Genomic DNA, 27,800 nt, shown 5'->3' on the forward strand with positions numbered 1-27,800 from the left:
CACCCCCCCAAAAAAAACCCCCAAAACATCCTACTCTGCTTTCCTAGCTCCCAAGTCGCACGGCGGCATCCCCTGTGACGGACGCACAGTGACCGGTAGCTGACATCAGCGTCTGACACATATGACATCACTGTCATGTGCCTCTAGTTACTGGTACGCTGACGTCGGCTGCTGCCTCTGTTTGGTCGGCAGCTTGTATGGCAGTGCAGGGGGACCAGAGTATTGTGATGGATCTCGGCTGGATGTGTGTACAAGTTGGTTTTGGGGTCGGCAGGCCCCCTGCACCCCCAGGCCCGATCGCAACTGTGAACATTATGCCACTGCTCATCTGTCTCTTCCGTGCAGTCACCTGCAACAAGAGACCGGCCTGTTCTAACGCATCAGTGATCATGCAACAACAGCCCTCATACCGATATGTCAATGGAGAAATAAAAAGTTTATGGCTCGCAGAAGACTGATCAGAAATGATTTTGGGGAAGGAGTCAGTTGTATGGAGGACAGTATCATTCACTTTTTTGTTTTGGGAAATCTTAAGGCCTTACAGTATTCCTGGTCTGAGCATGGACCACACTGTCCGGACCGTGACGGCCTGACCTGTTCAGGAGACACACTACTGTCGGTCAGGACATGTCAGCCAGATCTGTTCAGGAGACCCGCTATCAGTCGGGACGTCGTTGAAGCCTGATCTGTTGAGGAGACCCGCTGTCGGTCAAGTCGTTGCAGCCAGATCTGTTTAGGAGACCCGCTGTTGGTCGGGACGTCGTTGAAGCCTGATCTGTTGAGGAGACCCGCTGTCGGTCAGGTCGTTGCAGCCAGATCTGTTCAGGAGACCCGCTGTTGGTCGGGACATTGCAGCCTTATCTGTTCAGGAGACCCGCTGTCGGTCGGGACGTTGAAGCCTGATCTGTTCAGGAGACTCGCTGTCGGTCGGGACGTTGCAGCCAGATCTGTTCAGGAGACCCGCTGTCGGTCGGGACGTTGCAGCCAGATCTGTTCAGGAGACCTGCTGTCGGTCGGGAAGTTACAGCCTTACCTGTTCAGAAGACCCATTACTGTCGGTCGGGACGTTGCAGCCTGACCTGTTCAGGAGACTCGCTGTTGGTCGGGACGTTGCAGCCTGACCTATTCAGGAGACCCACTACTGTTGGTCGGGACGTTGCGGCCCGTACCTAGATGTTCCGGCCTTATTCTTATTATTATCACTATTACACCTCTGCATTGTATTTTACTCTTTATGTGACAGTGAAGAATGGCCATGAGTGAAAGCCACCAGCGATTTCTCCAGGTCCTTATGTCTCACGGTATAATGGAAGCGTCTGCGGTGAGGACCCTACATAGACACTGCTGCGAAGTCCACAAAGGTACGCCTACTCTTCTATTTTTTTTATTGCGATAATTCTGTTTATGGCTCTGTTCACACCTGTGGTTTTTATTTCCGTTTATCTATGGCGGACTCCAATGACAAGGGGCTTGTCAGGTTAAAGAGAACCTGTTATCTCCATTTTTACACCCAGAAGCAGTAGTGTGGTCGTATCGGCCTTGTTTTGTACGATCCAATATGCCAGTCATAAGAAATAGAGTGTAGAAACTATATGCAAATCAGGCTGCAAGTGCACCTGGGCGTGTCTGTACTGAGCATAGACCCCTTCCCCTGTGCACTTGCAGCCTGATTTTCATATGACTTGTACATTAAATTTCCCATGACTGGCACACTGGATCTCTATCAAGAAAAGTATTATTAGATTTTATATATTTAAATTCTTTATTGCGCAGATTGTAAATATTGAAGAAAACTTTTTTTTTTTTTTTTGTCCCCTTAAATCCACGTTTTTTTTTTTTTTTTTCCCCAGTTCACTACATGCATGACAAGCTGGATGACTTTGTGGCTGTTATCAACAAGCACCTGCAGCCCCTGTTCATGCAGATTAGGAAGGGGACGGATGAAAACGACGGGAAAAGATACTATTCTCTGGTACGGAGCGTTTATGTTCTTCACTGTGCCCCTCAGACACCCATTTCTGCTAATTGGTAGATCTAGTGATCCCTCGTACTTCTGTGCTGAGCCGTGCGCTGCAGACCGGCCTCACATAGGTCTGTTATCAGGACAGACCCCTTAAAGGGAACCTGTCACCAGATTTGGTGACTATAAGGCCTAAGCCACACGGCGAGAAAATCGGTTCGAGTGCAGTGTGATAAAACATCGCATTCCACTCGCACCAATTCTAGCCTGTGTGTGAGCACACGAGCGATTATTTTCTCAGCCCTAATCGGACCGAGAAAACAATCGCAGCATGCTGCGGGTGCAATGCGAGACTCTTTCCCTCGCACCCATTCAAGTGAATGGGGCGAGAGAAAAATCGCACTGCACTCGCGTTACACCGGTGTACCGCGCGTGCAGAGCGAGAATCGCAATAGCCGGCTACGGAGGAGAGAGGGAGAGAAATCCCTCCCTCCCCTCCGCAGCACCTGCCCGCCCATCCTCAGCGCCGGCCCTCCCCCTGCAGTTGAGGTCCGCTCGCACAGTCGGACCGCAGACACAGGGATACTAGCATGACACTCGGCTCCTGCTATGCTGCCAGCGCGATTCGAGTGTCATGCGAGCATCACACTAGTGACCCGGGTGGCCCCAGCCTAAGCTGCAGCCACCACCAGTGCGCTCTCATATACAGCATTCTAACATACTGTATACAAGAACCCAGGCCGCTGTGTAGAACGTAATAATCACTTTATAATGGTTACCTAAAGGGCGGTGCGGTGCAGACTGGTCGGATGGGTGTCTCTGTTCTCTGGGTCCGGCGCCTCCTCTTTCGGCCATCTTTGTCCTCCTTCTGCTGAAGCCTAGATGTATGACGCGTCCTACGTCATCCACACAGGCCGGCATTGAGGCCCTGCGCAGGCGCACTTTGATCTTCTCTGAGCAGGGCAAATCAAAGTATTGTAGTGTGCCTGTGCAGGACCTCAATGCCGGCCTGTGTGGATGACGTAGGACGCATCATATACCCAGGCTTCAGAAGAAGGAGGACAAAGATGGCGGAAAGAGGGGGCGCCACACCCGGAGAACGGAGACACCCATCCGACCAGTCTGCACCGCACTGCCCCTTAGGTGAGTATTATAAAGTGTTTTTTATGTTCTCACAGCGGCCTGGGCTCTTATATATAGCATGTTAGAATACTGTATATAAGAGCCCAGTGGTGGTGGCCGCAGCTGTTTTTAAAAACCGTGTTAATTCTTTCAGTGTTTTTTTTTTTTTTTTTTTTTTTTTTTTCCCCACCATTGACAGCAATGAGAAAATGCAAAATGCAGTGTTTGTTGTGAATGAAACTAATTTTTATTAAACAGGTACTATAGACAAACGACACCAAAAAATGCAACAAAAATGCTGCAAACCATACTTTTTGGAAGCAGCTTTTTTACTGCAAAGAGAGCAGGTTTTGGCTGCAAAAAATGCAATGTGTGAACACAGCCTAATAGTGGTAACTAAATGTCAGTGTTAGGCCCCTTTGACACATCAGTTTTTTGTTGTCAGTCACAATCCGTCGAATTTTGGAAAAAAAACATATCCGGCGACTGATGCTGTTGGATCTTTTTTTTTTTTCTCATCGACTTGTATTAGCGACAGATGGCCTCACATTTCATCCGTCATTCAATGGATCTGTGGGAAATTGTTTGTTCTTCGGACGGAGACAATGGACAAAGTAACGTTTTTTTTGTCTACGTCGAAAAAACGGACAGCATCGGATCCGTCGCCGTCCGTTGTTTGGTAGAAAGGAAGCCTATGGGTGCAGGATCCATCGTTATCCGTCAAATGAAGGAATTCTGGCGATGGATTCCGTTTTTTTTTTTTTAAACGGAGCATGCTCCAAGAATTATTTAGTATCAAAATTAGCCAGACAGTCGGATCTGTCAAAAAACAGATCATTTGCTTCAGTTTTTCCACAATCTGCGACGGATCTGTCGAGCCAATGGATTGTGACTGATGGCAAAAAACTGATGGGTGAAAGTGGCCTTACATGTACACAGCTGCCCGTCAGTCACCGGCCGGGGCTGGAGGAGGCTCCGACAATGGACCATTCAGTGTTATTTTAGCTAATAGGTGTCTGCAGATGGATCGGTATAGATGAATATTTATACATTGCTTTTTTATATAGCTACAGTCCTGGCATTGAAGTATATTGATCTCAAGAAAGTTTTTTGTCTTCTTTTTAAAGGTTAATGTTGCAGAAAATGAAGCTACTAAGATGGCCATGGACTATGCAGAGAACGAGCTGGAATTATTTAGAAAGGCGGTAAGATCTGTTTTTATTGCTAACTAGCTGTACTACCTGGCTTCGCCCGGGTTAATAACTGTTGTTAACAAAATAGAATGTATTAACATTCCCGGGATAGAATGTATAAATAGAATGTATTAACGCCCGGGATAGTACCTGTCTCTCTGTTTCTCTCCCATTCTCTGTCTGTCTCCCCCTCTGTATATATCTCTTTCGCTGTCTGTCTCTTTCCCTCTTTCTCTCTGTCTCTTTCCCTGTGGCTGTCTCTGTCTGTCTCTTTACCTGTCTTTGTCTATCTCTTACCCTGTCTGTCTCTTTCTCTCTCTTTCCCTGTCTGTTTGTTTCCCTGTGTCTGTCTCTTTGTCTGTGTCTGTCTCTGTCTCTTTCCCTGTCAGTCTGTCTCTGTCTGTCTCTTTGTGTCTGTTTCTTACCCTGTCTCTGTCTGTCTCTTTGTCTGTGTCTGTCTCTGTCTCTTTCCCTGTCAGTCTGTCTCTGTCTGTCTCTTTGTGTCTGTTTCTTACCCTGTCTCTGTCTGTCTCTTTGTCTGTGTCTGTCTCTGTCTCTTTCCCTGTCAGTCTGTCTCTTTGTCTGTGTCTGTCTCTTTGTGTCTGTTTCTTACCCTGTCTGTGTCTGTCTCTTTCCCTGGCTGCATTGTGACACGCCAACATTCCATATAAGGGCGTGGCTGCGCATTCTTCTGAAGTTCTGGCTGCACTGTGGCTCCCAGCTCCATTCGCTTTAATGGAGGCAGGTTTTTTGGTAATTAACTGTAAAGCGCGGGGTTAAGATTTCCCCTCAAAACATAGCCTATGACGCTCTCGGGGTCCAGAAGTGTGAGTGTGCAAAATTGTGTAGCTGTGACGGTGCAGATGCCAATCCCGGACACATACATACATACATACATACATACATGCATACATTCAGCTTTATATATTAGATTAGCATTTTTGTAAGCTTTTTTTGGATGTGTAGGATGATCCTTTTGATCAAATCTGTAGGAGCGCATACTGTGTTTATATGGCTGACAGCGCAGGTCCAGTGGCATCGTCTTTTGGTGCTGCTGCCGTAATGTCAGTTTGGATCTCCGGCTGTCGGCGTCTTCTGAACCCGGCTGATAAGATACTTGCGATTCCTCTTAAGATGTCTACATGACGCTCAGTGAGCACCGACAACGCTGGGTGCCTTCCAGGCTGAGCTGCCGCTCCTATGGATGCCCCAGTTACAGCAAAAAAGTAGTCAGGACGGATAAAATTGCAAGGTCTTATATTCTTTATATAATATGTCCCTAAAGAAATAAAAAAAATATTGCTCCCTAGAATTAACAAAAAGAGCAAAATGCTTAAGGCCACTTTACACACAGCGACATCGCTATCTATGTCGCTGGTGAAAGCACCCGTCCCCGTCGGTTGTGCGTCACGGGCAAATCGCTGCCCAACATCGCTTACACCCGTCACACATACTTACCTGCCTAGCAACGTCCCTGTGGCCGGCGAACAGCCTGCTTTCTAAGGGGGAGGTTCGTGCGGCGTCACTAAGCGGCCGCCCAATAGAAGCGGAGGGGCGGAGATGAGCGGCCGGAATACCCCACCCACCTCCTTCCTTCCGCATTGCTGGTGGATGCAGGTATGATGATGTTCCTCGTTCCTGCGGTGTCACACATAGCGATGTGTGCTGCCGCAGGAATGACAGACATCATACCTGCAGCAGCAACGATATTTGAGATTAGAACGACGTGTCAAAAATTAACGATTTAGGTGAGTATTTTTGATCGTTAGCGGTCGTTCGTAAGTTTCCCACGCAACGACGTCGCTAACGAGGCCGGATGTGCGTCATGAATTCTGTAACCCCAACGACATCTCGTTAGCGATGTCGTTGCGTGTAAAGTGGCCTTTAAATAGTAACATTTTGAAGCACAGAGATGGATGAGAATATAAATCTGCACTGAGTTTAATGGGACGGGCACACAAAACCATTAAAAATAACCCTAAGCTTTGCTGTGTAGAAGTGACGGCGTGCCTTATTCTTGCCACAGCAGGGGCCATCTTCCAAGCAGAAAGAAATAGAGGGTAACCATATGAGAACTGTGTTGTCACTTTTCAGTGCGAGTGTACAGGATTGCTTTAAGGGTTCGTTCACACAGGCGTAGAGTATCTGATTAATCTCTCATGGGAGACAATCGGAGGCCATATGTAGATAACACTCGGCTCAAGTTCTTCTCCAAATTTGAGTCGTGTTCTTTTACTGGGATTCGATTCTCTCATATATGAGAATCAGATCTCAGGTGCGGAGAAGATGGAAATATTAATTTTTCTATTGTTTGCGTATATCGTACTGCACTCCACTCAGATGTCATCCGAGTGCAGTCCAATGTTTCACCCGCACCCATAGACTTGAATGGGTGTGCGCCATCCTATGTACCATATTTAAAGAAAAAAAAAATGGGGTCCGTCTTATAATCCAATGGTGTCTTACCAGAGGGGGGCGGCAGCAGTGGTGGAGCAGGGTCACAAAAGGCAGGGGTGGAGCAGGAGTAGGGTGGTGCATTGGGTGTCAGATGCTCGCTGAGGCAGGAGGAACATCCAGAAACTGTCGGCAGTGTGGGCTTCAAACATATGGCGCCCATAGTCAGGGTGTGCGCTTATTGAGCTATTGGCTCAATGACAAGCTGAGATCTCATCTGCACACACACCACCTCCAGGCGCCATTTTGCTTACATCCGCTGCAGGGAGATCAATGGGCTGGAGATGGCGTGTGCACAGATGACATCTTGAGCCGAGAGCTCCATCTGCGCACGCGCCGACTCCAAGCGCCATTATTTTGCAGCCTACACCGCCAACATTTTCAGAATGGCGGCCCACAGCACATCGCACTGCCAGCAGCATCTCCCCTGCCTCCTGTGATCCCTCTCCACCTCCCCCGGTAAGCTACATTCGGATTATAAGACGCACCCTTCATTTTCCTACCAAATTTTTGGAAGTAAAAGTGCGTCTTATAATCCGAAAAATATGGTTAGTTGCCAATCGCAGCATGTAGCAATTTATTTGTTTGTTTTTTCTTTTTCGCTCCTAATTGGGAGACCCAGACAGTGGGTGTATAGCTACTGCCTCTGGAGGCCGCACAAAGAACTACACTTAAAAGTGTAAGGCCCCTCCCCTTCTGGCTATACACCCTCCCGTAGGAGTACAGATTCCTCAGTTTTAGCTTTGTGCGCAAGGAGGTCAGACACGCACGCATAGCTCCATTGTTTTTAGTCAGCAGCAGCTGCTGACTATGTCGGATGGAAGAAAAGAGGGCCCATACAGGGCTCCCAGCATGCTCCCTTCTCACCCCACTGTATGTCGGAGGTGTTTGTAAGGTTGAGGTACCCATTGCGGGTACGGCGGCAGGAGCCCACATGCTGATTCCTTCCCCATCCCTTTTTACAGGGCTCTGGGTGAAGTGGGATTTACTGGTCTCCAGGCACTGAGACCGTGCTCCATCTACAGCCCCTGGAGAAGATGCTGGATGGAGCGGAGTACATCAGGGACATGGCCCTGCTTCCTCAAGGTACTCTGTGTCCCCGTGCATTTGGCGCTCACACCGCAGCATGCTGGGTGTTGTAGTGCGCCGGGGGACATCAGCGCTACGGCGCTTGTGCCATGGCCTCATTCAGCTTCGCTGAAGCAGGCACACTTCTAGGAATCGGTCGCGGCCGGCCGCTGGGACTGCGGCGCGGCTGGCACTTGTGGTGCGCCGGGGACTTCAGCGCGGCCCGCGCTTTTACGGCGGCCCGCGCTGATAACTCGAGTCCCCGGCTTTTGCGGCCTGCTTCCGTTCGTTCCCCGCCCCCGGACCTGCCAGTCAGGAGAGGGGCGGGACGCTGGCCCACGTCTAGGAATCGGTCACGCCGGCCGCTGGGACTGCGGCGCGGCTGGCACTTGTGGTGCGCCGGGGACTTCAGCGCGGCCCGCGCTTTTACGGCGGCCGCGCTGATAACTCGAGTCCCCGGCTTTTGCGGCCTGCTTCCGTTCGTTCCCGCCCCCCAGACCTGCCAGTCAGGAGAGGGGCGGGACGCTGGCCAGTGCATCAGCGCCGAGGGCTGGAGTCGTTTTTACATACTCCAGCCCTCACAATCGGCACAGAGGGGACACTGTTTCCCGCACTTTTGTTTGGGAACTCCCACGGACCGCCCCTCTCCACAGACGCCGGCAGCCATTCCTGCTGACTACGCTGAGCTGCAGAGGGGAGCCGGGGAGACCCAGACAAGGAATTCTGCAGCCTCTTACCCGCTATTCAGCGGGGCGGTAAGCAGCCCTCAGGGCTCACCCCCTCTTGTGCCAGTAGTATTCTTAGTATTTTGTTTCTACAAATACTTTGTATTGCATAGCGCTGGTCGCCCTTTGGCTATAGACTCTCTCACATTGCAGAGAGCCAGCAGCATGTCGTCCGTAAAACGCAAGGGTGCCAAGGCACAGACATTATATGCTTCCTGCACCGCATGTGGGACTTTTCTACCGGCAGGCTCCACGGACCCCCATTGTGTGCAGTGCTCGGCCCCTGCGGCGCTTGCACAGTCGGGACCTCTGCTGGACGTGACCCAGGGTGTACCACCTGTGAATGCTGTCCAGGTGACAGGAACTGAGTTTGCAGCTTTTGCTGACAGAATGTCTCTCACTATGTCACAAATTCTTGACACATTGCGAGCTAGGCCTGTACTTCAGGCCACGGACACTGTGCAATCATTGCCCCCTGGTCCCCCTCAGCTCCAAGCTCCGGGACGGGCATATACACCTCAGGGTGAAGACTCTGACTCGGACGATGGCCCCGGGCAGCCTAAGCGGGCTCGCTATGACGGGCCTTCACATTCATCTCAATGGTCAGGATCCCAGCGAGATGAATCTATGGGTGATGAGGCGGACGTAACTGATCAGGATTCTGATCCTGGGACCGCTCTCAATCTAGATACACCAGATGGTGACGCCATAGTTAATGATCTTATATTTAACATCAATAAGATGTTAAATATTTCCCCACCAGCTCCTCTTGTGGAGGAGTCAGCTTCGCAGCACGAGGGAATCCATTTCAGATACCCTAAGCGTACTTTAAGCACTTTTCTGGACCACGCTGACTTTAGAGACGCAATCCAGAAACCCCACGCTTATCCTGAAAGGCGTTTTCCTAAACGGCTTAAAGATACACGCTATCCTTTTCCCCCTGAGGTGGTCAAGGGTTGGACCCAGTGTCCAAAAGTGGATCCTCCAATTTCCAGGCTTGCAGCTAGATCCTTGGTTGCAGTTGAAGATGGAGCGGCACTTAAAGATGCCACTGACAGGCAGATGGAGCTCTGGCTGAAATCCATCTATGAAGCGATTGGAGCGTCATTAGCGCCTTCTTTTGCAGCCGTATGGGCACTCCAAGCTATCTCAGCCGGGCTTGCGCGAGTTGACTCCGTCACACGTGCATTTGCCCCGCAGGTAGCACCATTGACCTCGCAAATGGCGGCATTCGCGTCGTACGCGATTAATGCTGTTCTTGACGCTACAAGCCGCACGGCAGTGGCGTCAGCCAACTCCGTTGTTTTGCGTAGGGCCCTGTGGTTGAGACATTGGAAAGCAGATTCTCATTCCAAGAAGTGCTTAACCAATTTGCCTTTTTCTCGTGACCGATTGTTTGGAGAGCGTTTGGATGAAATCATCAAACACTCCAAGGGTAAGGACTCATCCTTACCGCAACACAGACAAAACAGACCCCAACAGAGGAAGGGTCAGTCTGGTTATCGGTCCTTTCGAGGACCGGGCAGGTCCCAATTCGCCTCGTCAAAAAAGACTCAAAAAGACCAGAGACGCTCAGATTCTTGGAGGTCTCAGTCACGCCCAAAAAGGACAGCCGGAGGAACCGTTGCCAAGACGGCGTCCTCCTGACTTGCGGTCTCCGATTCCCACACCCGCGGTCGGTGGGAGGCTTTCCCACTTTGGCGACATCTGGCTGTCACACGTCAAAGACCGTTGGGTGAGGGATATTCTGTCTCACGGGTACAGGATAGAGTTCAGTTCTCGTCCGCCAACTCGTTTCTTCAGAACTTCTCCACCACCAGACCGAGCCGATGCTCTGTTGCAGGCGGTGGCCGCTCTAAAGGCGGAAGGAGTGGTGACCTCCGTCCCTCTTCAGGAACAAGGTCACGGTTTTTACTCCAATCTGTTTGTGGTCCCAAAAAAGGACGGATCGTATCGGCCCGTCCTGGATCTAAAGTTGCTCAACAGACACGTAAAAGTCAGGAGGTTCCGGATGGAATCCCTACGCTCCGTCATAGCCTCAATGTCTCAAGGAGATTTTCTAGCATCAATAGATATCAAAGATGCGTATCTCCACGTGCCGATCGCACCAGAGCATCAGCGTTTCCTACGCTTCGTCATACACGACGAACACCTGCAGTTCGTAGCGTTACCTTTCGGTCTGGCAACAGCCCCCCGGGTCTTCACCAAAGTCATGGCAGCAGTAGTAGCTGTTCTGCACTCGCAGGGTCACTCGGTCATCCCGTATCTAGACGACCTGCTTATAAAGGCACCCTCTCAAGAGGCATGCCAACACAGTCTGAAGGTGGCACTAGACACTCTCCAGAGTTTCGGGTGGATTATCAACTTTCCAAAGTCTCATCTAACCCCGACCCAATCTCTGACTTATCTTGGCATGGAGTTTCATACTCTCTCAGCGATAGTGAAGCTTCCACTGGACAAGCAGTGCTCGCTACGGACTGGAGTGCAATCTCTCCTTCAGAGCCAGTCGCACTCACTGAGGCGCCTCATGCATTTCCTAGGAAAGATGGTAGCAGCAATGGAGGCAGTCCCGTTCGCGCAGTTTCATCTGCGCCCTCTACAATGGGACATTCTACGCCAATGGGACGGGAAATCGACGTCCCTCGACAGGACTGTCTCCCTCTCTCAGACTGCCAAGGACTCTCTGCGTTGGTGGCTTCTCCCCACCTCATTGTCACAGGGAAAGTCGTTCCTTCCCCCGTCCTGGGCAGTGGTCACGACGGATGCGAGCCTATCAGGGTGGGGAGCGGTGTATCTCCACCACAGGGCTCAGGGGATGTGGACTCTGGAAGAGTCCACCCTGCAGATCAATGTTCTGGAAATCAGAGCAATCTATCTTGCCCTGCGAGCCTTCCAACAATGGCTGGAAGGCAAGCAGATTCGGATTCAGTCGGACAATTCCACGGCGGTGGCGTACATCAACCACCAAGGGGGAACACGCAGTCGCCAAGCTTTTCAAGAAGTCCAACGGATTTTGACGTGGGTGGAAAGCAGAGCGTCCACCATATCCGCAGTTCACATCCCAGGCGTGGAAAACTGGGAAGCAGACTTTCTCAGTCGCCAGGGCATGGACGCAGGAGAATGGTCCCTTCACCCGGACGTGTTTCAGCAGATCTGTTGCCGCTGGGGGACGCCGGACGTCGATCTGATGGCGTCACGGCACAACAACAAGGTCCCAGTTTTCATGGCACGGTCTCACGATCACCGAGCACTGTCGGCAGACGCCTTGGTTCAGGATTGGTCGCAATTCCGACTCCCCTATGTGTTCCCACCTCTAGCATTGTTACCCAGAGTTCTCCGGAAAATCAGGTCCGACTGCCATCGAGCCATACTCGTCGCTCCAGATTGGCCAAGAAGGTCGTGGTACCCGGATCTGTGGCATCTCACGGTAGGCCAACCGTGGACACTACCAGACCGTCCAGATTTGCTGTCTCAAGGGCCGTTTTTCCATCTGAATTCTGCGGCCCTGAACCTGACTGTGTGGCCATTGAGTCCTGGATCCTAGCGGCCTCAGGTTTATCTCATGAAGTTGTTGCCACAATGAGACAGGCTAGAAAACCATCCTCAGCTAAGATCTATCACAGAACGTGGAAGATATTCTTAGCGTGGTGCTTGGCTCAAGGGTTTTCTCCCTGGCCATTTGCATTGCCAATTTTTCTTTCCTTCCTGCAGTCTGGGTTGGAAAAAGGTTTGTCGCTTAGCTCTCTTAAGGGTCAAGTCTCCGCGCTATCCGTATTCTTTCAGAAGCGCTTGGCACGGCTTTCTAAAGTACGCACGTTTCTCCAAGGAGTTTGTCATATCGTTCCTCCTTACAGACGGCCATTGGAACCCTGGGATCTGAACAAGGTTCTCATTGCTCTCCAGAAGCCGCCTTTCGAGCCTTTGAAAGAGGTTCCCCTTTCTCGGCTTTCACAAAAGGTAGTTTTTCTTGTGGCGGTCACGTCTCTTCGAAGAGTGTCCGAGCTAGCGGCGTTATCTTGCAAATCTCCCTTCCTGGTGTTTCACCAAGACAAGGTAGTACTGCGTCCAATTCCAGAGTTTTCTCCCAAGGTGGTTTCTTCCTTTCATCTCAATCAGGATATCACTTTACCATCTTTGTGTCCGCATCCAGTTCACCAATTTGAAAAGGGTTTACATCTGTTGGACCTGGTGAGAGCACTCAGGATTTACATTTCTCGCACGGCGGCTCTACGCCGTTCTGATGCGCTCTTTGTCCTAGTCGCTGGTCAGCATAAGGGATCGCAAGCTTCCAAATCCACCCTGGCGCGGTGGATCAAGGAACCAATTCTTCACACATACCGTTCTGCTGGGCTTCCGATTCCATCTGGACTGAAGGCCCATTCTACCAGAGCCGTGGGTGCGTCCTGGGCATTGCGGCATCAGGCTACGGCTCAGCAAGTGTGCCAAGCGGCTACCTGGTCGAGTCTGCACACGTTTACCAAACACTATCAAGTGCATACCTACGCTTCGGCAGATGCCAGCCTAGGTAGACAGGTCCTTCAGGCGGCGGTGGCCCACCTGTAGGAAGAGGCTGTCTGACAGCCCGTTCATGTGGTATCTTTTTACCCACCCAGGGACTGCTTTTGGACGTCCCACTGTCTGGGTCTCCCAATTAGGAGCGAAAAAGAAGAAGGGAATTTTGTTTACTTACCGTAAATTCCTTTTCTTCTAGCTCCAATTGGGAGACCCAGCACCCGCCCTATTTGTTCTTAGGGTTTCGTTTTTCGGGTGCACATGTTGTTCATGTTGTTTCTTAAGTTCTCCGATCGTGTTATCGGATTGAATTTGTTTTTGAAACTGTTATTGGCTTTCCTCCTTCTTGCTTTGGTACTAAAACTGAGGAATCTGTACTCCTACGGGAGGGTGTATAGCCAGAAGGGGAGGGGCCTTACACTTTTAAGTGTAGTTCTTTGTGCGGCCTCCAGAGGCAGTAGCTATACACCCACTGTCTGGGTCTCCCAATTGGAGCTAGAAGAAAAGGAATTTACGGTAAGTAAACAAAATTCCCTTCTTTTCTCATGCCAACTAGTCATAAGAAATAAAACTGCTAGTCTGCACTGCTCCATAGTATAACAATGGAGTGAGTACTATCCGATAAAACATCGGATAGCCCTCATCTGAGTTATACGCTGGCGATACGTGAGGGAACCCTTAAAGAAATGCGTGTGTAGAGATTTCCATTGACTGCTGGGTCTGTGCTGTTTTCTTTTTGTTTGTTTTTTGTTTAGTTTTCTTTTTCTTATCTGCAAGATAATCGTGAACGAACATTAATATCACTGGTTTCACGATTATCTTGCCTTGTAAACAAGAAGCCAGTGAACAAGCAAAATCTTCATTCATTGGGTGAAATGATCTTTGTGCAGCACAAAAGATCATTTTTCTCGGCGGCACAATCACGTGTAAACAGGTCTGGCGCTGCCGAGAACAATAACGTCCTGCACTTTTGTATACTTTGGTCTGTCTGTGTAAACACGCATTCAGACAACCACGGATTGATAAAAGTTTACTGATCGACCGTTATATCGTGCCAATCCTTAAGGCTATGTGCGCACTAGAGCTTTTTACCCGCGGATTTGCCGCGGAAATTTCTTGAGAAATGTCTGCAATCTTTGTGCAGACATTTCCCAGCAATTTCTATGATAACAAAAAAAAGCTGTGCGCACTTGTGCGGATTTTTCTCGAGAAATTTCCGCATGCGGAATTTCTTGAGAAACTTTCTTGAGAAAATGAACATGTCCATTATTTCCGCAGGTACCCTGCGGATTTCTGCAGTACAGCCTGCAAAAATCCGCAGGGAACCACCCGCGGGAAAATCGCGGCTATTCCGCGGCTAATCCGCGGCAAATCCGCGTCAAATCCGCATGCGGATTTGGTGCGGATTTTTTCCGGAGGTCCGGAAATCTTTCACTCCCAGAAGTTTCTCGAGAAATTTTCTTGAGAAACTTCACATCTCTAGTGCGCACATAGCCTTAATGTGGGGCTCTAGTTTTAGAAATTATCATTGATTATGACTTATAGGGCCTAAATTTGGGATTATTTGGGACATTTGACCTATTGCAGTATTGAACATGTCCACCTGGCCAAATGCCTCTGCTACAGCGTCCTGATTCCTGTTTTGTGGTGACCATGGAGTCTTCATCAGAAGCATAGTGAAAACTGGGGGATTGTTTTGTAATCAATGGGCAAATGAAAGGTCAGCAGCTGCAATAACCATGGGCCTCCCCAGGCTGAGAATAGCAGCCCCCAGCTGTTGGGCTTTATCATGGCTGGGTATCACAATTGGGTGGTGTTGGGGCGACCGTACCTTTTCTGTTTTGTTTTTTTTAATTATTATTATTATTTATTTATATAATTAAAAAAAAAGCCGCATGTGGTTCCTCTTATTTTGATCCACAGCCAAGATAGGCACATGGCTGGGGGCTGCAGCCTGCAGCTGTTGCTTTTATCTTGCTGCACTCAAACACTCCGAAAGTCTCCAAAGGTAATTCTGTGTTTGTTCCTTTTTTCTATTGACCCAGATGGATCTGATAATAGACTCGGACAATGGGTTTGCATCTTCCACAAACATCTTAAACCTCACTGACCAGCTACAGAGTAAGAAAATGAAGAAAAAAGAAGCTGAACAACTTCTGCAGAGTTTTGTGAACGAAAAGTGGCTGATTGAAGTAAGTCGCTGGCAACTAACACGTGAAAGAAACTGATGGGTGGGAGTCCTGGTCCCGAGGCCCTCACCTATTGCTGAAATGAAAAGACTAAACACTTCTTCCCCTTAGTTTCCGTTATCCATGGGGGTCTCAGGACCTGAAAGCTCATGATGAATCAAAACATGTTAGAAATATTATTTTTTATGTGTTGTTGCCCTTTAGACAGTGATTCTTATTGCTTAGTATTTCACTTACCGTATAGGTCGACCCGAGTATAAGCCGAGGCCCCAAGTTTTACCATGAAAAACTAGGAAAACCCTATTGACTCGCGTATAAGCCTAGGATTCTAAGACGCACTCCAAATTTAGAGAAGGAATATTGGAAAATTTAATTTGTAATGTTACAATGGAGGGGTCCGTCTTATAATTTTAGTATGCCTTATATTGGTTCACCAGGGCGGTGTGGCGGTGGTGGTAGAGCAACTCAGGAGACTGAGTCGGTGATGCTGTAGGCTCGGAGGTTGGGGGTGTCCGCAGCTCAGGCGGGTCACAAGACTAAAGGTCGGCAATACTTCGGGCTCAGGGGTGTCGTGTTCTAGGAGGGTCGGCGATACTGTGGGCTCAGGGGTGTCGTAGCTCAGGAGGGTCGGCGATACTGTGGGCTTAGGAGGGTCGGCGATACTGTGGGCTCAGGGGTGTCGTAGCTCAGGAGGGTCGGCGATACTGTGGGCTCAGGAGGGTCGGCGATACTGTGGGCTCAGGGGTGTCGTAGCTCAGGAGGGTCGGCGATACTGTGGGCTCAGGGGTGTCGTAGCTCAGGAGGGTCGGCGATACTGTGGGCTCAGGAGGGTCGGCGATACTGTGGGCTCAGGGGTGTCGTAGCTCAGGAGGGTCGGCGATACTGTGGGCTCAGGGGTGTCGTAATTCAGGAGGGTCAGCGATGCTGTGGGCTCAGGGGTGTCATAATTGAGGAGGATTGGTGATACTGTGAGCTCAGTAGTTTCGTAGCTCAGGAGGGTCAACAGTACTGTGGGCTCAGGGATGTCATAGCTCAGGAGGGTCGGCGATACTGTGGGCTCAGGGGTGTCATAGCTCAGGAGGGTCGGCGATACTGTGGGCTCAGGGGTGTCGTAATTCAGGAGGGTCGGCGATACTGTGGGCTCAGGGGTGTTGCAATTCAGGAGGGTCGGAAATACTGCGGGCTCAGGGGTGTCATAGCTCAGGAGGGTCGGCGATACTGTGGGCTCAGGGGCGTCATAACTCAAGATGATCATCGATGCTATGGGCTCAGGGGTGTCGTAGCTCTGGAGGGTCGGCGATACTGCAGGCTCAGGGGTGCCGTAGCTCAGGAGGGTTGGCAACGCTGTGGGCTCAGGGGTGTCGAAGTGGGCGGTTGATGCAATTTATCTCAATCTGTGCATGCACCACTTCCGCAACCATTTTCTTGATATCTATCATGCCAATCGGAGTCCACATCCCGCCGGCTGGCTCAATGGCGCCCGCAATGACACCCCTAAGCCACGACACCGCTGCAACAACCCCAAGCCACAGTATCACCAACCCTCCATCCTGTGACCTTCACTCAAGTATAAGCCGATGGGGACTTTTGCCCCAAAAATGGATCTGTCCATGGAGCTGACTGTCTAATCTCGATGGAAAATCAGTGAGAATTAAAAGCAAACGCTTTAGTTCTTTGTTTAGTGCCTGATAATATATCGATGAAAGCTATCCATCCAGTGACATTAGTGTAAAATAAAACTTATTGCTCATTTTGATTTATTTTTTGATCTGTAGAAAGATGGAGAGTACAGCCTGCACACCCGCTGTATAATGGAAATGGAGCATTATATCCAGAGCATGTACCAGGACATTGTGAAAACCTGCAACATCTGCCACCTCATCTCCATTCAGGTAACCGCTAGGGAGATATTATTTGAGAGCTGCAATTTCGCCATCCTCCTGTGCTGACTGATGTGGATGACGCTTTGGGCGCCATCCGCGTAGGCGGGCGAAATCTCCATATTCCCGGCTGGCGCAGGCGCACTTTGCTCACACATATTGCGGGCAGAGCTAAAAACATAGAACCGGCGAGTTTTTCTACGCATGCGCCAGATTTTGCCCAGTAATGTGGATGAGGCGGGTAACATCATCCACATCGCCGGGCGACATCTCGCGCCTGCGCAGAGAACTCACCAGTTCGCGCAGACACACCTATGTCTTCAGTTCAGCCCACAATAGGGCAGAGCGAAGTGTGCCTGCTCGAGACGGGAAAATGTCTGCGCAGGCGCGAGATTTTGCCCCCCCCCTACGTAGATGGCATCCGAGGGACAGGAGTAGGGCGAAATGAGGGACAAGAGGCGCAGATTAGGACACCCATCGGAATGGACAATTTACATACAGGAATTGCAATAATCAATACAAAATTCATGAGGCATATATAAATGAATGGTGTTCGGAGCCAACTCGAGAAGAGATGAGCCCCCCCTATAAGTGTCTGGTATAGCGCTACAAAGGGTAGCTAAACAAAAACATATATGGACAGAACAACGAGATCAAATCACCCAAAATAGATAAAATATATCAAATTTTTATTGGGACATATTAAAACCACATATAACAAACAATTTAATTGAGTAGAGGTCACAAGGAGTTAATACATGAATACACCCCAGGCAGGGGAACAACCAAATAAAGGTGATATATTAAAGAGCATACAGGGCAGGTCAAAGGAACTTACAAGTGACTAGACACATGTTCAGATTCAAGTAATCCAATATATTGTCCTAGGCACAGGAAATTCATATATTTATCACTTAATACGACCATCTAGTGCACAACTCACCCATAGGGAAGTCCCTCACACACAGTCCGACGCGCGTTTCGCAAGATGCTTTATCAAGGAAGGATTACTTGCATTTGAACATGTGTTAAGCCACTTGTAAGTTCCTTTGACCTGCCCTATATGCTCTTTAATATATCACCTTCATTTGATTGTTCCCCTGCCTGGGATGTATTTATGTATTAACTCCGTGTGACCTCTACTAAATTAATTGTTTGTTATATGTGTTTTCAATATGTCCCAATAAAAATCTGATATATTTTATCTATCTTGGGTGATTTGATCTGGTTCTTCTGGCCATATATAGTTTTGTTTAATTTACGGGAGATTTTAGAAAGGTATTTATGGGGTCTACAGGGGGGGTCAGGAGGTAACGAGCACCTTTATAGAATGCAGCACAGGCGCTGCTTAAGGTGCTAGCTTTAATTTGGAAGGTCAAAATCTGGTGACCGGTTCCCTTTAATAAATGATCGTAAGTCGTTTCTGTGTTTTGTTTCTCAGGGTCAGCTCTGTGATAACTGCGGCATCAAGATTCATTTGACGTGCGTGGGAAAGTATTTCAGAGGACACGAGCGGCCACGGTGTCCTCAGTGCGATGAAGATTGGTCGCAGGAAATTCCCAGTAAGATTCTGATTTGTATAATTGATCAGCATATGTGTCTAGAGCCTTGTTACATGAGCCGATAAACTGTATTGGTGGAACGGGTAAATATGATGATATAATCATTCGTCCCTTTAACAGCTTGATTATTGCCGGCAGCACTTGGCCTCCGCCGCCGGCAAACAAACTTTTTTATTTGTTACTGCAGAATGAATGGTCGTTTGCAGCTATTTGCTGCCATGTTTACGTGGACTTTGCAGATCGGGATTGAGCCTCTTTGGTCAATTATCCACTAGTGAAACCTTAATGCACCATGTTACAACAACAGTAAAACAATGGCATTAATTCTGTGAGTTCCCCAGATTGTCTCTCCTTACAACAGCCACTGGCCTTATGTCCTATAAGGCAACTTAAATAGTATAAAGAGGTTTCCTTCACTAAGAAAGAAAAGGGAAACTTGTCCAGCTCCATCCAGACAGATAAAATCACTGTATATTTACATTTCATTAAAAAGTATTTCTGAAGATCTTTTACCGTATGCTAATGAGCACAGGGACTAGTCCCCTGGGCGTTAGTTCCTCGGCTAGTCGCCCTTCCGTAGCATGTTAGTACACCCCCGTGGGCGTGCCATCATGCTAATGAATACGCAGGGTCACAGGATGATCTTACTCACCTCTCTGCCACCATCGCGTCCAACGCTGGATTTCGGCTCAGTGCGCACGATCCCGGAGTATGGGTCATGCGCACTATGAAGACGGGTGTACGCGTCCTGGCTTCAAACTGAAGTAGTGCACATGACCGAAAGTCCGGGATCATGCGCACCGAGCCGAAATCCAGCGATGGCGGCGGAGAGGTGAGTGAGCTCATCCTGTGACATTGCGCATTCATTAGCATAATAACACATCTGCAGGGACGTACTAACATGCTAATGGGGGGGTGACAAACGCCCAGGGCACTAAAGGTACCATCACACATAACGAGATCGCTGCTGAGTCGCGGTTTCTGTGACGCAGTAGCGATCCCGTTAGCGATCTTGTTATGTGTGACACCTACCAGCGATCAGGCCCTGCTGTGAGATCTCTAGTCGTTGCAGAATGGTCCAGGCCATTTTCTTCAAAGGCGATGTCCTGCTGGGCAGGAGCCATCGCTGTGTGTGACACTGTGTGACAGGGTCACAGTGACTGCTGAGATCGTTATACAGGTCGCTACTGCCACCTGTATCATTCCTGCATCGCTGGTAAGATCTGACTGTGTGACATCTCACCTGCGACCTCCCAGCGACTTACCAGCCAGCGACTTACCAGCGATCCCTATCAGGTCACATCGTTTTCGGGATCGCTGGTAAGTCGTTGTGTGAGAGACTGGGCCTTAAGCCCTCGCTCATTAGCATAAGATAAAAGGATCTTTAGAAATATGTTTTCTGAAGATCTCTTTATCTATGCTAGTGTATACAGGGACCGTTAGGGAGGGATTAGCAGTATACACCCAGAACTGCTCGTGGCTCTGCGTGCATATTGCACCTGACAGGTTCCCTTTAAGAGACGTTGTTGCTTATATTGCATCTTCCATTTTTTATTTATTTTTTTTTTTTTTAGATTTTAATAATTAGGTCTGGATTAAGTGAGACAAGCTTATCCTTTTTTCTTTGTTTACGTTTGATTAATGCTTAGCAATGGGGATCTTCCTTTCTGGAGGACCCAGAATTTTGATAAAAAAGGGTGAACAGCCCCCCCCTCCCATCCCCTTTTGTCTGCCAAGACAATTTGGTCTTTATTGTTGTTCCTTCAAATTGACGGATTGAGAACAGCATGCCATACTACATACTCCTTGCAAACAATATTGAAATAAGAAAACTCCATTAAAAGGAATCTGTCAGCAGGTTTTTACTATGTAATCCAAGAACAGTAAAATGTAGGGGCAGAGACCCTGATTCCAGCCCTCATTGGGCTGCTTGGTGTCATTTTGCTACAATCCCTGTTTTCTTTGTCGCTCCTAATTGGGAGACCCAGACAATTGGGTGTATAGCTATGCCTCCGGAGGCCACACAGTATTACACTAAAAGTGTAAAGCCCCTCCCCTTCAGCCTATACACCCCCCGTACTGCTACGGGCTCATCAGTTTTTATGCTTTGTGCGAAGGAGGTCAGACATGCACGCATAGCTCCACAGCTTAGTCAGCAGCAGCTGCTGACTTTGTCGGATGGAAGAAAAGAGGGCCCATAACAGGGCCCCCAGCATGCTCCCTTCTCACCCCACTCTTGTCGGCGGTGTTGTTAAGGTTGAGGTATCCATTGCGGGTACGGAGGCTGGAGCCCACATGCTGCTTTCCTTCCCCATCCCTCAATTAGGGCTCTGGGTGAAGTGGGATCCCATCGGTCTCCAGGCACAGGAGACCGTGCTCCATCCACAGCTCCTGAGGACCAGGCTGGATAGGAGCCGAGTATCGTTCAGGGACATGGCCCTGCTACTTGGAGGTACTCTGTGTCCCCGTGGGGACCGCGCACAGCAACACTCCAGCATTGCTGGGTGTGCTAGTGCACCGTGGACAGCAGCGCTGGCTGCATTTGTGCCACTATCCACTTCAGCGTCGCTGAGTGTATTTGTGTAGGGGGACTGCCGCGCTGACCGCCGCTGCCATGGTTATCCCTGCGGCGCGGCTGGGACTGTTAGTGCGCCGGGGACTTCCGCGCCGACCGCGCTTATACGGCGGCCGCGCTTATAACTATAGTCCCCGGCTTCTGCGGCCTAGTCTCATTCTTTTCCCGCCCCCAGCCCTGCCAGTCAGGGGAAGGGCGGGACGCTGTACAGGTCGGCAGCACTGAGGGCTGGAGCATGCTTTGCATACTCCACCCCCCTCACTCTGCACAGTGGGGCACCAGTTCCCGCACTTTTCTGGGTCACGCCCACGGCTCCCTCCTCTCCCCAGGACGCTGGCAGCCATTCCTCTCAGCTCTGCTAACGCTGGAGAGGAGAGACAAGCTCAAAGAGACCCAGGCAGGAATTCTGGTGCCCACACAAACGCTTTGCGCAGGCGGTAAGCAGCACCTGTGGTGCTGGCCCCACTAGTGCAGAAGTGTATTTATAGTTTATATGATTATAGTCTATACTTTACACTGTAGGGTGCACTGTTGATTTGTGGCTATTTACCCTCCTGTATTGCTCAGAGGAGACAACAGCATGTCGTCCACAAATAGCAAGGGTGCCATGGCACAGACTTACTATGCTGCCTGTGAAGCATGTACGGCTATACTGCCGGCAGGTTCCACTGACCCTCATTGTGTGCAATGCTCGGCCCCTGTGGCACTTTCTCAGCCGGAGCCTCTGCTAGGGGTGGCCCAGGGAGAACCACCTGTTAACACTGTCCAGGTGACAGGGACGGAGTTTGCAGTTTTTACTGAAAGACTTTCTGAGACTATGGCTAAGATATTAGAAGCCTTGCAGTCCAGGCCGGCATCTCAAGCCAGGGGCACTGTGGTATCATTGTCCCCTGGTTCCCCTCAGTTGGAACAGCAATGTCTTCCCGGGGTGTCTCATGGATCCCAGGGTGAGGTCTCTGACACGGACCGCAGCCCCAGACCGACTAAGCGAGCTCGCTATGAAATTCCCTCGACATCATCACAATGTTCATGGTCTCAGCGAGAGGACTCTCTGTATGATGAAGCGGAGCTAGCTGATCAGGATTCTGATCCTGAAGCCGCTCTCAACCTTGATACTCCTGATGGGGACGCCATAGTGAATGATCTTATTGCGTCCATCAATGAAATGTTGGATATTTCTCCCTCAGCTCCTCCAGTGGAGGAGTCAGCTTCTCAGCAGGAGAAATTCCGTTTCAGGTTTCCCAAGCGTACAAAGAGTATGTTTCTGGACCACTCTGACTTCAGAGAGGCAGTCCAGAAACACTGAGCTTATCCAGATAAGCGTTTTTCCAAGCGCCTTAAGGATACACGTTACCCTTTTCCCCCTGACGTGGTCAAGGGCTGGACTCAGTGTCCCAAGGTGGATCATCCAATCTCCAGACTGGCGGCTAGATCCATAGTTGCAGTGGAAGATGGAGCTTCACTCAAGGATGCCACTGACAGACAGATGGAGCTCTGGTTGAAATCCATCTATGAAGCTATCGGCGCGTCTTTTGCTCCAGCATTCGCAGCCGTATGGGCACTCCAAGCTATCTCAGCTGGTCAGGCGCAAATTGACGCACTCACGTACGTCTGCGCCGCAGGTGGCGTCCATAACCTCTCAAACGTCGGCATTTGCGTCCTACGCTATTAATGCTGTCCTGGACTCTGCGACCCGTACGGCGGTTGCAGCCGCCAATTCGGTGGTAATACGCAGGGCCTTGTGGCTGCGGGAATGGAAGGCAGATTCGGCTTCCAAAAAGTGCTTAACTGGATTGCCATTTTCTGGCGACCGTTTGTTTGGTGAGAGATTGGATGAAATCATCAAACAATCCAAGGGAAAGGAAACATCCTTACCCCAAGCCAAACCAAAAACACCCCAACAGAGGAGGGGACAGTCGAGGTTTCGGTCCTTTCGGGGTGCGGGCAGGTCACAATTCTCCTCGTCCAAAAGGCCTCAGAAGGATCAGAGGAACGCCGACGCATGGCGGTCTAAATCACGCCCTAAAAAGACCGCCGGAGGTGCCGCTACCAAGGCGGCTTCCTCATGACTTACGGCCTCCTCACACCGCATCCTCGGTCGGTGGCAGGCTCTCCCGCTTTTGCGACACCTGGCTGCCACAAGTAAAAGACCGTTGGGTGAGAGACATTTTGTCTCACGGTTACAGGATAGAGTTCAGCTCTCGTCCTCCGACTCGATTCTTCAGAACATCTCCGCCTCCCGAGCGAGCCGAGGCTCTTCTGCAGGCGGTGGGCATTCTGAAGGCAGAAGGAGTGGTGGTCCCAGTTCCTCTTCAGCAACAGGGTCACGGTTTCTACTCCAACCTGTTTGTGGTTCCAAAGAAGGACGGGTCCTTCCGTCCTGTTTTGGACCTAAAACTGCTCAACAAACACGTAAGGACCAGGCGGTTCCGGATGGAATCCCTCCGCTCCGTCATCGCCTCAATGTCCCAAGGAGATTTCCTAGCATCGATCGATATCAAGGATGCTTATCTCCACGTACCAATTGCTCCAGAGCATCAGCGCTTCTTGCGCTTCGCCATAGGAGACGAACACCTTCAGTTCGCGGCACTGCCGTTCGGCCTGGCGACAGCCCCAAGGGTTTTCACCAAGGTCATGGCTACAGTAGTTGCGGTCCTCCACTCTCAGGGTCACTCAGTGATACCTTACTTAGACGATCTGCTGGTCAAGGCACCCTCTCAAGAGGCATGCCAACACAGCCTCAACGTTACTCTGGAGATTCTCCAGAGTTTCGGGTGGATCATCAATTTTCCAAAGTCAAATCTGACACCGGTCCAATCACTGACATATCTTGGCATGGAGTTTCATACTCTTCCAGCGATAGTGAAGCTTCCGCTGGACAAACAGCGTTCACTACACACAGGGGTACAATCTCTCCTTCAAGGTCGGTCACACCCCTTGAGGCACCTCATGCACTTCCTGGGGAAGATGGTGGCAGCAATGGAAGCAGTCCCTTTCACGCAGTTTCACCTGCGTCCTCTTCAATGGGACATCCTACGCAAGTGGGACAGGAGGCCGACGTCCCTAGACAGGAACGTCTCCCTCTCTCAAGCAACCAAAGCTTCCCTTCGGTGGTGGCTTCTTCCCACCTCATTATCGAAAGGGAAATCCCTCCTACCCCCATCCTGGGCGGTGGTCACGACGGACGCGAGCCTGTCAGGGTGGGGAGCAGTTTTTCTCCACCACAGGGCTCAGGGTACGTGGACTCAGCAAGAGTCCTCACTTCAGATCAATGTTCTGGAGATCAGGGCAGTGTATCTTGCCCTAAAAGCGTTCCAGCAGTGGCTGGAAGGCAAGCAGATCCGAATTCAGTCGGACAACTCCACAGCGGTGGCTTACATCAACCACCAAGGTGGGACACGCAGTCGGCAAGCCTTCCAGGAAGTCCGGAGGATTCTGCTGTGGGTGGAAGCCACAGCATCCACCATATCCGCAGTTCACATCCCGGGCGTAGAAAACTGGGAAGCAGACTTTCTCAGTCGCCAGGGCATGGACGCAGGGGAATGGTCCCTTCACCCGGACGTGTTTCAGGAGATCTGTTGCCCCTGGGGGATGCCGGACGTCGACCTAATGGCGTCACGGCACAACAACAAGGTCCCAACATTCATGGCTCGATCTCAAGATCACAGAGCTCTGGCGGCAGACGCCTTAGTTCAGGATTGGTCGCAGTTTCAGCTTCCTTATGTGTTTCTTCCTCTGGCTCTGTTGCCCAGAGTGTTACGCAAGATAAGGGCCGACTGCCGCCGCGCCATCCTCGTCGCTCCAGACTGGCCGAGGAGGTCGTGGTACCCGGATCTGTGGCATCTCACGGTCGGCCAACCGTGGGCACTGCCAGACCGACCAGATTTGCTGTCTCAAGGGCCGTTTTTCCATCTGAATTCTGCGGCCCTCAACCTGACTGTGTGGCCATTGAGTCCTGGATCCTAGCGTCTTCAGGATTATCTCAAGAGGTCATTGCCACTATGAGACAGGCTAGGAAACCAACGTCCGCCAAGATCTACCACAGGACGTGGAAAATATTCCTGTCGTGGTGCTCTGCTCAGGCGTTTTCTCCCTGGCCATTTGCCTTGCCCACTTTTCATCTCAATCAGGACATCTCCTTACCCTCGTTTTGTCCTCATCCAGTTCACCAATGTGAAAAGGATTTGCACTTGTTAGATCTGGTGAGAGCACTCAGACTCTACATTTCTCGTACGGCGCCCCTGCGCCGCTCCGATGCTCTCTTTGTCCTTGTCGCTGGCCAGCGTAAAGGGACACAAGCTTCCAAATCAACCCTGGCTCGGTGGATCAAGGAACCAATTCTCGAAGCTTACCGTTCCTCGGGGCTTCCGGTTCCCTCAGGACTGAAGGCCCATTCTACCAGGGCCGTGGGAGCGTCCTGGGCCTTGCGACACCAGGCTACGGCTCAGCAGATGTGTCAGGCAGCTACCTGGTCGAGCCTGCACACTTTCACGAAACACTATCAGATGCATACCTATGCTTCGGCAGATGCCAGCCTAGGTAGGCGAGTCCTTCAGGCGGCAGTTGCCCACCTGTAGGACGGAGCCGTTACGGCTCTATTATGAGGTATTATTTACCCACCCAGGGACTGCTTTTGGACGTCCCAATTGTCTGGGTCTCCCAATTAGGAGCGACAAAGAAGAAGGGAATTTTGTTTACTTACCGTAAATTCCTTTTCTTCTAGCTCCAATTGGGAGACCCAGCACCCGCCCCTGTTTTTTGTATACACATGTTGTTCATGTTAAATGGTTTCAGTTCTCCGATATTCCTTCGGATTGAATTTACTTTAAACCAGTTTATAATTTTTTCCTCCTTCTGGCTTTTGCACCAAAACTGATGAGCCCGTAGCAGTACGGGGGGTGTATAGGCTGAAGGGGAGGGGCTTTACACTTTTAGTGTAATACTTTGTGTGGCCTCCGGAGGCATAGCTATACACCCAATTGTCTGGGTCTCCCAATTGGAGCTAGAAGAAAAGGAATTTACGGTAAGTAAACAAAATTCCCTTCTTTCTGTTGTAGATGTACCAGTACTCAATTTGCTGACAAATGTATAACCTCATCCCCAGCCCTGATTGGCAGCTTCTTGTGCACACTGTGAATTAAGAGGAAGCTGCCAATCAGTAGTGGGGGCAGGCTTACACACTAGCCTGACTACTGTGTATGTGAGAGGTAGTCCTGCAGTGATAATCCCCTGCTGATAAAACGTTGATTTTATTGAAACTACAGCCTAATAAGTGACACATCCCTGGAATCAGGGTCTCAGACCCTACATCATGCTGCTCTCAGATTAAATAGCAAAAAGCTGCTGACAGATTCCCTTTTAATTACCTTTTTATGGTTATTTGTTTTCTGAAAAGGATATGTAACACAATAAAAAAAAAAATGTATAAATAACGGGTTTTTTTTTATACTTCACAGGTTTCTCCCAAAATGATTCCCAAACTCCTTCCACGTCCCAGAAAAATCTGAGAGCAAGAGAGAAGCGAGTAAGCAGCGTAGCAGCGGCCACCAGATCAAGACGGTCGTAGCAAAGCTTATTTGGTGTGATGTGAAACGAATTTTTTTTTTTTTTTTTACGTTCATATTTCATAGTTTAATAAAATAAGGACAAGACCTGAGATTTTCTGCAATATTAAAGGACTTGTCTGAAAGATGAAAAACGTGGCCGCGCCTTTCTTTTCTTTTTAATGGGTTATGCCACACGTGATGCTGAAACATCAGATAAAATGCATTTTTTTATGGTTATTGCCTAGCCTGTATACTAGGGGTGGGCAATTAATTTTCCTGAGAGGCCACATGAGACTGTAACTGTTGTGGAGGGCTGAAATTAATTCTGTTCACTATTAATAACATAATAATATAATAATAATAATTAATAATAATATATTGTATTAACATGAATTGAATCACTTAATAATATTAAGCAGAATTAAATATGCTGACACCCACCCTGTATGCCATGTGAGCCCCTACACAGCCCCCTATATACTATGACCCCACACAGTCCACCTATATACAGTATGTGATCAGTGTCTTCTTTATACAGTATGAGACAACACACCCCACTATATACAGTATGATTCCCCACATAGCTCCCTATATACAGTATGAACCCCCCACATACAGTGCCTTGCAAAAGTATTTGGCCCCCTTGAATTTTTCAACCTTTTCCCACATTTCAGGCTTCAAACATATAGATAAAAATGTTAATGTTATGGTGAAGAATCAACAACAAGTGGGACACAATTGTGAAGTAAAACGAAATTTATTGTTTATTTTACACTTTTGTAAAAAAGAATAAACTGAAAATTGGGGCGTGCAATATTATTCATCCCCTTTACTTTCAGTGCAGCAAACTCACTCCAGAAGTTCATTGAGGATCTCTGAATGATCCAATGTTGTCCTAAATGACTGATGATGATAAATATAATCCCCTGTGTGTAATCAAGTCTCCGTATAAATGCACCTGCTCTGTGATAGTCTCAGTGTTCTGTTTATAGCGCAGAGAGCATCATGAAGACC

The 27,800-nt window shown here is 49.5% G+C and overlaps 1 protein-coding gene across 2 annotated transcripts in view; it reads left to right on the forward strand.

The window, feature by feature from the left end:
* The window catches only part of NSMCE1 (NSE1 component of SMC5/6 complex), a 42,193-nt gene extending 15,061 nt beyond the window's left edge, over nt 1-27,132 (forward strand). The window contains exons 2-8 of one of the 2 annotated variants that reach the window (XM_075318100.1): nt 1,244-1,361; nt 1,851-1,972; nt 4,210-4,287; nt 15,080-15,226; nt 16,999-17,115; nt 18,545-18,665; nt 26,697-27,132. In XM_075318100.1, coding sequence (XP_075174215.1) covers nt 1,250-1,361; nt 1,851-1,972; nt 4,210-4,287; nt 15,080-15,226; nt 16,999-17,115; nt 18,545-18,665; nt 26,697-26,806 — 807 coding nt within the window. In that variant the 5' untranslated portion in view covers nt 1,244-1,249 and the 3' untranslated portion in view covers nt 26,807-27,132. The remainder of the gene's footprint in view (nt 1-1,243; nt 1,362-1,850; nt 1,973-4,209; nt 4,288-15,079; nt 15,227-16,998; nt 17,116-18,544; nt 18,666-26,696) is intronic. The other variant, XM_075318099.1, reaches the window with a different exon arrangement.
* Nucleotides 27,133-27,800: the final 668 nt, after the last annotated feature.

The sequence above is a fragment of the Anomaloglossus baeobatrachus genome, chromosome 7 (genome assembly GCF_048569485.1).
Source record: "Anomaloglossus baeobatrachus isolate aAnoBae1 chromosome 7, aAnoBae1.hap1, whole genome shotgun sequence".
In the NCBI taxonomy this organism is placed as follows: domain Eukaryota; kingdom Metazoa; phylum Chordata; class Amphibia; order Anura; family Aromobatidae; genus Anomaloglossus; species Anomaloglossus baeobatrachus.